This window comes from Ruditapes philippinarum, unplaced genomic scaffold (assembly GCF_026571515.1).
Source record: "Ruditapes philippinarum isolate M1 unplaced genomic scaffold, ASM2657151v2 ctg1787_1_1_1_1, whole genome shotgun sequence".
Taxonomy (NCBI): domain Eukaryota; kingdom Metazoa; phylum Mollusca; class Bivalvia; order Venerida; family Veneridae; genus Ruditapes; species Ruditapes philippinarum.
The window spans coordinates 59,641-72,363 of NW_026852367.1; the positions used below are offsets into that span (position 1 = coordinate 59,641).

Below are 12,723 nucleotides of genomic sequence, written 5' to 3' on the forward strand. Positions count from 1 at the left end.
CAGTTTTATCGAGTTATTTTAAAGCAAGACTAAATAAAATATTACAACAACAGCATCCAAGGGTATTATTTCAAAAACTTCAATCAGGACTAAAAACATAAAATTTGTCCACAGGTTTGAGAAAATTATTACGAAATGCGATAACTTCAGTTTCTAAGGTGCTCCTGACAATTTTCCTATACAATATTCATAATTTTGATCGCCAAGTTCATGATGTACAAAACGCTATCAGCGCGAGCGCGTTTAAACATCCATGTCACTTTATGAGGCGTTTCGTATCTCCTCTCCCCCGGGAACGCTCACGTGGACCCCATGAGAGCAGACGACAGTTGATGTCTGTTTATTTCAATTAACTCTTGTAAATAATTAATTATTGACCTTAGACAAAGATGGAATGATTATCCACGCGCCTTCATTTATATTTCATCAAAAATCCAAACGGTTCATTGTATGTGCGATTACGGTAGGTTTCGATCTGTTGTTTGCAGCAGACGATAGATCCAACTTGCCTTATTATACAAAAATAATGAAATGTTGAGCTCTTTTGATCCCCCGTAATTTGCTACATGTTGCGTTCCTACATTGTTTTATGTACTTTATCGCTTTGCAGAAGTGTTGGATCCGTTTTAGTATCTAATTCTATCTATAAAAACAGTAAAGTATTTCTAATTATGTCTTAAGTGATAAGGAACGCGGTAGTCTGAATCTATCATACACGTATTTTTAAACATATTTCACGTGACATTTTAATAATCGCAAAAAACGCATCAGATTCAGAGGCTGTAAAATTTGCGCAAATCCAGATCAGATTTGACGCTCCGCCATTTCTCAGTGTTCTTTTCTTTGCTTGAGTGCATTCCAAAATTGATTAAGAGTTTGTACACCGGTCCTTGAGGAAAAATTGAACAAGTTGGTTTAACAAAAATAAGGGCGGTACAGTAACTTGATTCAACTGTTTAATATTTGTCGTATAAATCACGGGTAAGATCAGTTAAGTAGCTCTTTAGTGGTTTTACGTAATTTACTATCAATTCAATAGTATCAGTTCTGAAAATTCAACGTTTCAAATACATATTATATAAGTTTTTACGATTTACTTTTGGATGACACTATGTTGGTCATATATCATACAAGATCAAGAATAAATGTTATATTTAAAATGCACAGAACGCATGAATGTGAATGTATTCTATGCGATATCCTTTTTATTTTTATAACAGTAAAATTGCAACTAACTGATATTTGAGAACGTTTTTGAAATTTTGCCAATTTTTTTAAAGAAAAAATAAATAAAAATAAAGCTAACCAAAGGAAAATAGGCAGAGAATATATTTTTTTTTCTGTTACAAAGTAACTGTAAACTTCTATGGATGTGTGAATAAATCAAAATATTTATTAAATAAATCTTCCGTCATTATTATATATACTTACAAATGACTCTTAAATTATTCTTGTCCCATTTCATCACACAAATAGGTAAATGTCGTCTGAGGCCATGATATACAACACTTTGTCATTTCTTTATTTTTGTAGATAGAGGAAGAAGAAGAGAGAGAGAGAAAGAAAAATTAGTTTTCTATGAAATTCGGGAATGTGTCCAACAGTTATACTTCATAAGGTAACCAACTTTTATTCATTCTTACAACCTATGACTCGTTTTAGCGTTATATTTCATTTTGACAGACAACAACGGACAAACTAGGATCTCGCGCCAATCTGTCACGCGCTAAATGTAAGAAACAGACGACATTCATCAAAATGACTTGGAAATAAGTAAGGTCATGTAAATGCATCAATCATGCCTTAAAATATCAACTGTTTTGGTTGTGTTTTCAAGTTTTTTGTAATATTGTTTCCTAAAGAAATGTACAATACCTCTTTTCGAAGATATATGTTTTGTTTTACGAAAACACGTCTTTCATAGCTTCATCATGTAAGCTGACGACTGTAAATCAGTGAAAAAGGTCCACACTCTTGTCATTGCTATTATTTTTGCAGTAAATGCGTCAGCCGATAAAAAGTCGGCTGCCAAATTGTTGATAAGTTGTCAGAAGGTAATTTATGTGGAAAAAGTTGTAATAATTATCTCGGCAAATGATAAAAATGGATTTAAAAGTGATAATGTTCACTTTAAATGGGTCATATAATCATGGCTGTATTAATTTAATGGTTTCTACCTGATACGAGCACATGAGTAGAAATTTTATGTGTATTTATTTATCTTAAACACGAGTCTGATGAAATTTGAAAAGTACGTTTAATTACAATCATTCCGATTACGTTAAGCTATATGTTCCATTTAAATTTCATACTTTGAAAGATATATCAATACGTTTTGATTATTTCCGCGTAATATAATATACAAAAAACCCTATATATTTGCAAATGAATATCAAAACAGGAAGTTGCAAATGATTCAGGCTATGATGAGGGTTGAAAATGTGAGATATTTTTATGTTACAAAACCCGTTATCACTGGTTCCGATGACCACAGCAATTTATGAATGTTGTCGCAGTTTAAACTCGGGAAAAGGGCCATGTTTGTATCATTACCTACCGGAATTTTATCATTTTTGCGACAAACTGGGTACAAGCGAGGCACAGTGGAAAGGCCATCCGTGTGTAAACACGGGGATTTGAGATAAATACTCCATAATCGTCTTTAAATTGGCGATTGTCGCGTAGACGTAAGAACACCATATTTACACCGTGGTGAATTAGGACGGGTAGAAAAATGTACGGCATTTAGTACAGCCATTGCCCACTTGAAAGTTTACCACTTAACTTCACTAACAAGTTGAAAGTTGTGTCTTTAAATATAAATGAAAGAGAATTTATCATTTTATTAGATATTCTTGTTTTTCAGGACCTTTGCTGCATTCCTTATCCAACGAAAATCATCTCAAAAACAGGGGCCTCTTTATGTATGTATCGCTACATGCCTGCTTGATTTATCACCTATTTGCTAAAGCAAAAGGAGATGTGTACACCTACTATATTAATTGCGGCAATGCTACAAAAACAAGGGGCCTCACTTTTACATTAACAAGATTTGGTATACAATTGTAAAATAAATGTACTGGACGTGTTACTGATGATAACAAAATAACTCCTAACTTACCACTTGAAATTCCTTTTTCACATTTGATGATGTTATTGTTAAGAATGTTGCTTTTCGTTTTATCGAGGTTATTATTATTGTTGTTGTTATTGTTGTTATTATTTATGCTGTTGACACTTTTAGTAGACGGACTACTTTCACAATCACTATTTTCGTCCTTGATTGAAGCGCGTTCAACAACGTCATGATCCGCCTTACAAAATAGTCCGTCCTCTCTGAGTGCGAACTCGTCCCCGGGAATAAGTTGTCGGCTGCAAGCCACACACCGGAAACAGTCTATATGATACGCATTGTCCTTAGCACGCATCACAAAATCGTTTTTCAGAAAACTTTGGTCACACTTTGCACATTTTTGTCCGAATAATCTAAAAAATAAGATACAAATGATCTGTTGAGGTCAAATATATTATAACGAGAAAAGTTCCCTTTAAAAGTAATATTTATAATCTGTTTAAGTGTAAATTGATTCTTATTGTTGTTTATTTATTCTGTAATATACTGTTTTTCCCGATTATTCTAAATCATGTCATCAAACTGGCGCATGTATACACAAACATGCGAATCACATGCTCGTGTATATACAGAATAACGGCTAAATATAACTTTTAAATAAGAACATGTTTTTTTTATCTATAATATGTAATCAACAAATTGATTTTTTAAACATCCTGGAAGGATAAATGTAATATGTTCCAATATGCGTATCAGGGGCTGGTCGAGTAAAAGGATGTATTTTAAACAATATTAAATTCAAAAATATATTTTTGTTTTTATCAAGTTTTGTCCTCAATTTTTTATATCTTTGTTAAACAAAATCGCATTTTACTTTATTAGTTTGCACTCATTATAATTCAGATATATGCAACTGTTTGTCGCTGTTGTTGTTAATGTTGTTATTGATGTTGTTGTTGTTGTTGTTGTTATTATGGAGGTGTATGATAGAGAGCTGACAAGATGGCGTGTCATGATTAACAACATGATACAATATGTTACCGCATCAGGCACATCTTTATCCCGTTTTTACTTAAATTACAAAAAGCTCAATTTAACAAGATCATCGAAACGACCACAAATTAAGCCATCAGTCGGATGTTACTAATCGCTCTCCTCTCGTTTTTCAAACTACACAGATAAACCGATAGGACTTCAAATCCGAATTACGTTTCCGATTAAAATCGAAAAAAAACTGCCGGTTAATATCGACCAAACATGATGCTTAAAAGAGTGTTCAATTCCAAAGTTTAATCAACACCTTATTTAAGTTTTCCAGTAAATCTATCAAAATTTCTTTGATCGGCGTTTCGGTGCGTTTGATGTAATGATTCCTATCACAATATTTAATTGACTTATTATTAATCTAATTAAAATAAGCCGACAGTTGTCAGGTAAAGAGGACGAGCCGTAAATTGTAACTATAAAACATCGAATAGTGGATAGAAAAATATGATTTACAACGATTATAGAATAACATATCGATAAAACGAGGGACAAATAGATAAATAGAAATTCAATTTGTACATTATAATATACATAGAACTTAGCTATTCATTGTTCTTGATATGTGTGATGTAACGAGATACTGTTTTGTATAAGTTACGAAAAAAATATCGGGTCTGTTTCATTGTTTATTCGAGGATTCGAAAAACAGGGGGGAAGGGATTTTTTTTATCGAAAAGTGAGAATTTACATTGCATTACATTTGTTGATATTTTTCCCTTTTTTACTCTATGTAAAGTTTTCCCCGGCCTCTGATAAAATAGAGAGAGGGGGATTTTCAAAAATATGAGTGAATCCCCCATCCCCCGTCCTAGAATAGACACTGCTGTTTTCTTCTCCTCGTATAATGATAGTACTATCAGAAAAAATTAAAAAATAAAAGAACAACTCACCTCGAATAGTCTCGTTTACAATACGTTTTTCCATCTCTCACGAAACACGTGCATGACTCGTCCAGATACTGGTTGCAGTCTGCACATTTCAGGCACGAGGCGTGCCACTCTAAATCTGGGGCTACCCGGAGTATAAACTGGTCGTGGATTTGAGACCCACATCCCACGCACATAGACACCCGACGGCGTTCTGAAATGTATGTAAATATAGATCTATTAAAGAACAAATATAAACGAAACGAAGGGCTTCTTGACATTGCCTTTTACTGTTTAGAATTAATTGACTTATTTATTTGTGTTTTTTTTCTTTCTTTTTCTTTTCTATTTTGCTTATGATTACTTGTTATGATATTGAAAACATGTAACCGATGCTGGACGAAATTGAATAATCATAGTTTATGTAGAAGCACCACCATGATGCTAAAATGTTGTTTGATTTCAAAGTATTATATAATGTATTATGTAAAAAGATATGTACTGATAATCAATTAAGACGATGATGAAACATGACGATAATGATATGATGATATAACATGACAATGATATCATGATATAACATGATCGAACTAAATTATAGCAGTGATAACATGATAATTTCAAAACATAACGATGAAATTATTACATGTTGATTATGAGACATGATAGCTGAATTAACATGATGACGAGAATGATAAAACATGATAAAGCCACGTGACTTTGTGCCCGGAAAATTACCCGGATATTATCAACTTTCCATTTATCGTACATGTATCATATTATTTAATCACAACTTGGAATAATTTCTACATCATACTTGAGACAGTAGTTCATCGGCGCTTCATTGAATAATGGCTAATTGATTATTTTGATATTTCTTATTAATATTGTGAAATTAGATGAACATAAAATTATGACAAATTTGTCTCTTCTTTGTCTTTTTATTAGAAATGCACGCTGACAAAAGATAAGGGATGAATGCTCTATTATTGTTGATCATATTTTCTCGTCATACAAACGCTTGTTGAATCACTACAGTGCACATGAGCACGTGCGGGCCTGAGATACCGCGGTTCTTCCGAACAGAAAAGTGTTCATTGCCATTAAATATCGATCACTTTGATGGAATCAACATTCAAACTCTTGAACTCCGTGGGAAATATCTTTTGCAAATAAAATCAATCCTGAATATTAGCCGTTACGATGTGCAATTATAATGAAATTGAAGCAGACGACACGAAAAATCGAAGCAAACGACATGGATATGCGCTAAGTAAACATGGTTTTATGTAATTATAATCCAGAGCAGTGTATTTTTATTTCAGAATTTTGAATTAATCATATTTACATATGTAGTGTGTTTAAAATTGTAATCTGATAAGTTTAATGAATGTTGTTTTTTGATTGTTTTCTGATATCATTATTTTCAAAGCCCTTAAAATTAAACAATTAATATAACAATTAATATGCAAACGAACTTATTGTTTGTTGACAAAAAACACGCAGCTCCAGCAGGACATGACATAAGTGAAGTTTCACACTTTAGCATTGATCCAATTGATTCTATAATAAATTATTGCAGATTTGTGGGGTGTTTTTTTCTGGCTAATAAATTTTGGTTTTAGTATTCTTGCACATCACATTCTAGTTTTGTGTTGTTTGTTTGTTGTTTCTTAAATGTATAAATCTTATGCAATTTGTTTACAAAACAATATACAAAGTATGCATGAATACATATTATACAACTTCACACACGAATAATCATATAAAAAATAATAATTTATTTATTCCTTGTGATTTTATACTTCTGGAATCACTCTTTTATAATGATTAGAAACAATAGAAACAATACTGTTCCAACATTTGCCTGTCCAATTTATTTTTAACATATTCTAAAATTCGAATTGGCATTTGATACATTTGAAATTATGTTTACACTATAGATATCGGTGTAATTATTAATCTCTGGGCTATTTAAATCTGAACAATTCCATGACACTTCAACCCCGAGACTATTCTCAACATCGCGACGCTTAATCACAGACTTTTTAATAAAATCAACAGTCCAGGTAAATATTAAACAAACATCAAGTATGATTGAGACGGTATTTGAGTTAATTAATTGCTACATGAAATATTAACGAGTAACGCCAGGAAGATTTCACGCACCGTCACTCGCAGTTGACTTCTGTTTGATGAACAAACTAGGGATAAAGTCTGTAACTTGACCGTTCACACAGCTGTACGGCTCAAAAACCGGCACCGCTCTTTTACAGGATATCTATTCGGATTACAAGTAATGATGGAAACATTATTCTTTCATATAAAAACACGTATGGACTGCCAGATTTTTTTCAATGAGATGTTACTAAAAAATTATCAAAGATTAAAAATTTAAATACTTGCGAAATTATTAATGAAGTCAAAAAAAAATGTTAAGAATAAGAATACAATGTACCTTCACAAACATGTTACGCGATTAAAGGTGTAATAATATTGAATTAATTAAGATGATTATCTACATATTTTTTTTTACTCGAAATATACCTGCAATGGAAAAAAGGCGTTTGTCGGCTGTTAGAATCCCGTTAAAGTCTAACCCCGCATCCAAGCATACTTCATGTACGAAATTAAATATGAATTTAAAGATACATGTATATAACATTCCCGTGGTGATAATCATATTGTATATATGATCTACCTCTTTATCTATATTGTTAATCAAAAATAGTTTTGCTTTTACCCTTGCTTTTAAAAAGACATTTAAATGAAGATATAATAATCTCATTATGTTTTAACATTAAAATTAAAAGCAAGAAAGAAAAACTTATATATGTATTGACAAGAAAACGTCATGCCCAGTTTTAGATTAACACATAATATTACATATATCATATATTATATATTCATATATTGGTTTATTGTCAAACGGTTTCCGTATAAATTATTTCTTTAACCAATATACATTGTCAAACGAAACATTTCGAATTTTATATACATATATAATATATAAAGAGCGAAAAAAACTAGCAGATCTTAGGATCGCATATCAAAAACACTATTTATATCAAATGAATTCCCCGAATATATAGATTCAGCAAATTAAAAAAAAACAACCTAAAAACAACTAAAAAGAAAATTTTAAGAAATCCCAACCCTAAACAACATTTTTAAAAAAAATATGATAAGCACATGTACTTATCAACTGGGTATTTAATGTACTGTTAGGCCGTAAAACCAGGAAAACAACCATACAGGCATCGCTTTAAAGGGTTCGTCGACTGGAGTATGTGTACTTTTAAAATTTGTTCAAATTTATTTTGAAGATGTTTGTAAATTTGTCTGTCTGATCTGGGTACGGTATATTTGTTTTATGCATATGAGCGAATAAGCGTTGTCACTAGGTCAATACATAATATATATACATGTATAACTCAGATTTTGACGAAAGAATCTGATGGTATAGATATACGGTATAAATTAAGATTATATATAAAAATGTGAACAATTAAAATTAAACTACAAAGAAACAGGATTTCATTTTATCAGGGCGATCAAATGTAAAAATAGTATTTAGTCTAACTTTTTTAATATACATTAAAGAATATAATTTCTATTACATGTAATAAAAATACACTCCAGCTTTAATTAATCAGTGCTTTGTATTGATTTATTACATCATCATGTAGAAATAAAAACGTTAAGTGTTTAAACATTAGTACGTTATTAAGTCTTGTCTATATTTCATTTAATTGTATGTTTGCTTTATATTTATATTTGCCATATATAGATGGGTATATTAAAGTACATATATATTAACTATACCGAAATCATGTACCAGCGTCGCATGTCCTTGAAACAAATATATATACTATGATTCTATAATATATAACGCATTCAGCAGTTATAAAATACATTTGGTATCAAGAAATATTGCGAATTGTAGAGTGTCATTTGAATACTGTAACGGGAATTTAGTAGTAATTTTTCAATATATGTTTATATCTTAATAAAAAGGTTTTACATATAAAATATCTTACTTGTCGGTGCCGGCGGTGGCGGTTGGTTATCCGCCGTCATGTCGTCGGAAATTGGAGGTGCAATCGTGGCAGAAAGTTAAAGACAGGTAAAAACAATATTAAAATCAAACAGAGCCAATATAGGAATAATAAAAAAAAAACACACAGAAAAATATATCCGAATTCAATGTACAACACAACTGGTAATAATCTCAATTCAGTCTTATACATGAATAATGTGTAATGTACAGAAAATCCCGAGTTGTCATTACTGTTTTCTTTAGTTGTATAGACAAACGGAATATCCAATTGGACGTCCGGTCGTTAATTTATTCACGCTTTGCGCAGGTGGGCGGAGTTACAGTCGCACGCGAGTAGTCGTTGGAGAATTAGAGAAACTGGCTGGAGGCAGGTTATAGGAAAAGAGGCGTAGCGAAACGTTAAAACCTTTGGGAGGATTTTAGAGATGATTCTGTCATCGGGTGATCATACCTTAGGTATTATATGGAAATATAACGGTTAACATAACATTCCACAAAATTGTGACAGTCTTTTGTTTTTTTTTATGTCATTTTTGCGAGATATTTAGATATTTGACACACATGCGTAATAGTGATTCAAGAACAGAAAAAAAAGAAAAAATATATATTTGAAATTTGCCTACAGCTGGACCTTTAAACATATATTTACATTATAATGTTATAGATTTATATGGTTGTACGTAGATAGTCAGATGTGTATAAAACTGTATTTCAAATAGGAAGAAATATTCAAAATGTTGCGACCAGATAACAGTTTAATTAAAAAAAATCACAAACCACTATAATAATATTAGAACTATTATACGTTTATTTTCTTGTAATACTAATTTCTTAATTAATTTAGCAATTACAAGTGCTACTTTTAAACGGAACAGAACAGATTTTATTATTCAACATGACTTGAACATAACAGTTCCTCGTCATTACACAAATATACAGCATACATTAAATACAACAAGAGTGAAAATACAAACATACAAAATTAAAATTTGGTATTACCAGTCATATACATTATTCATCATTATTTAAACTTATAAAATTATTATCTCACGTTAAAAATTGCCCATCTAAGACCGAGAAACTGAGGTTTTGAACAAAATTATAACATTGATTCAAATATTTCATTCTAATACGAAATATTGGAAACAAAAAATCTTCGTTCCTATTAGCTTCAGATTGGGAAAGACATGATGTCTTTATTTAATACATTTCTTAATTTTTAGATGGTAATGCATTGTGTAAAATAATATTTTAGAATTAATAAAAAATAATTTATAAGAAAAAATAAATAAAATGAAATATCGATTATTTATTTATTTGAGACACAGAGCGATATTTTTCATACATGTATAATATATAGTATGTAAGTCTCTGTTTTTTAATTTGAGATTTTTTTTGGACTTTTTTTCCTTGCGTCATTTTTTGTTTGAAATTGTGATATTGTTTTTAACAAAAAATGAAATATCCGAGTTATTTATGTCCGCTTTTCATAAGAAAACAACATACGTTTTGCCGAATTCAAGAATATTGGAATATGTACATATAGTGTGAGATGTCATGGCTCAAAACGTCAGCCAATATTGAGAAGACCGAGTAATTAAGTTGACTTAAAGAAATATCATAGTTGACACTAAACTGTGATAAGCTACCGCTTGTAAACAATCAAAACACTGGGACTTAATCTGAGGCGAAAATATTTGTTGTCTTAAACAATTTGTACTATAAATCAAAGGCTACCGTCTTAATTTAAGTAATAAATCAAACATTCATATTTCTGATAATATCATCAAAATTTATTTTAATACTTATAAATACAAAATTTTACAATAGTATTTTTTTGTATCTCAGCTGTAATCGAAGAAATATCTTGTTTCGTTCAAATAAAAACGTCATAAACAAAAGAAGATCAAACGGGACGGCATATTAGTGTGATGTGCCGCAGAAAATTAATGAAAACAGGATCAAAAATTGATAAAATGTCTTTGTTCGTGCATTGAATGCTCATATGCCTTCATCTCAGGTAAGCCGCATCTCCAGTGCGTTATCGACCCTGCCCCGAGCGCAAAACTCGCATTGCAATGCGAAACTATTCAGTGATAACTCTATCAAAATACATTTCGCCTCACACACTGATCAGTATCTTGAAATTTGTACGTTTTCACTTGGTGATTTACAGCCTATCTTTCAAAACATTTTTTTTTCTTACATTAGATATTTTGTACTTTTATCAGTGACAACCCGACCCCCGGGGCAAGCTGATTTATTGTGTATTTGAAACGGGAATTTATAACGATAGGTTGTTATTGATTACACGGGCGTTGAAGCTACGTGATAGTGAAATCACTTTGTTTGATTACTTGATGACACGCAAAGAATAAAGATAATTCTAATGTATCTACCGTGATCATATTGTCATGTACATTTGAAGCCTCAATATTCAAGGAAACGATGATTAAATTGTTGACCGTGTAAACCGTAGAACGTTAGAATCCTTGCACAGAGTATTAAAGGAACTCCACTGAGGTCCAAAAGCATAAATGCACAAAATTTGAAATTTTTACATAGATAACAGAAAGATATGCAAAAGATAATTAAGACATACATACTGAAATCAATCAGAATTCGTATTTTTGTGCTATTCTTAGCCCGACTTGAGCGAAAAGCGTTGCAACGCTTTTCAATTTCGGGACATTTTTCAAAATAAGAATTATTATTCTGTAAAAATTTGAGCGAATAATATAAAAATTTGCACGCCAGTTATTGGTCTAGACCTTCATCTAACGGAAGAGGGAGTCCCTTTAATATACAAAAGCTTTTCTTTTCGCCCACAACCGACTTTAAAATAGTTCGGACCTTATAACGGTATGCCTGAACAGACCATAGAGGTCGGTAATAGGTAGGTTGGCAGGCTTAATCTTACGTGCATTAATGGCTGGCCCGAGACGTTATTTTTCTCAGAAAGTCTTTTTTTTCGGTGGCTTCAACAATACTTTAAGACTATAAATTTTGTCAATGTCGTTCTTATTAACAAGTTTTACATAAATATCTGTATTGATGACACGACAATAGCTTACAGAAGAAATTAATCATATTGTTAAAAACAAAGTCTTCAAATATATTATCATATTGACCCTTTTAGGTTTTTTTTAATATACATGTACGTCACATATGACCTTTAACAGTCCTTGATATACATGTACGTCAGATATGACCTTTAACAGTCCTACCATATTTTATAGTTCATCATTATTAACGTTTTTTTCCCATCCAGTTGACTTTCAAAAGCATCACGACGACAATCAGATTTTCAATGGGATAGTATTTTGTTTACAAAAGATTTTGTCTTTTTTGAAACATACAGACATATCTAGACGTTATGTTGTTTTTCGGGGCTTGGGTGAAAACGTCAAATCTTGAATACAATACAAAAGAAGGGGAAGTTCGACTCAAGACAAGAAGAAATATTGTTACCCCAGTCAGTGTCGTAAGCCGGTTTTTGATATTTTTGTTTATTTAAGCTATCAATCTTAACGCTTTCATGATCTTTAACGGATGCCGGATTAAAACCTAAAATAAACAGTATTGAAAACAAATTAGGCAAACGTATCAAACCAATCTTTTTAGGGATAATATGATATGCACATAAATAATCGTTTATAATAATATATATAATATTA

The 12,723-nt window shown here is 31.2% G+C and overlaps 1 protein-coding gene across 4 annotated transcripts in view; it reads right to left on the minus strand.

The window, feature by feature from the left end:
• LOC132758329 (insulin gene enhancer protein ISL-1-like) overlaps positions 1 to 12,723 on the minus strand; it is a 54,590-nt gene that overhangs the window by 19,437 nt on the left and 22,430 nt on the right. For 2 of the 4 annotated variants that reach the window (XM_060749919.1, XM_060749950.1), the window contains exons 1-3: positions 9,027 to 9,285; positions 5,011 to 5,200; positions 3,122 to 3,486 (exon numbers count right to left, since the gene is read on the minus strand). In XM_060749919.1, the coding sequence (XP_060605902.1) occupies positions 3,122 to 3,486; positions 5,011 to 5,200; positions 9,027 to 9,066 (595 nt within the window). In that variant the 5' untranslated portion in view covers positions 9,067 to 9,285. Of the gene's footprint in view, positions 1 to 3,121; positions 3,487 to 5,010; positions 5,201 to 9,026; positions 9,286 to 12,723 lie in introns of those variants that run through there. The other 2 variants (XM_060749940.1, XM_060749929.1) reach the window with 1 other exon arrangement.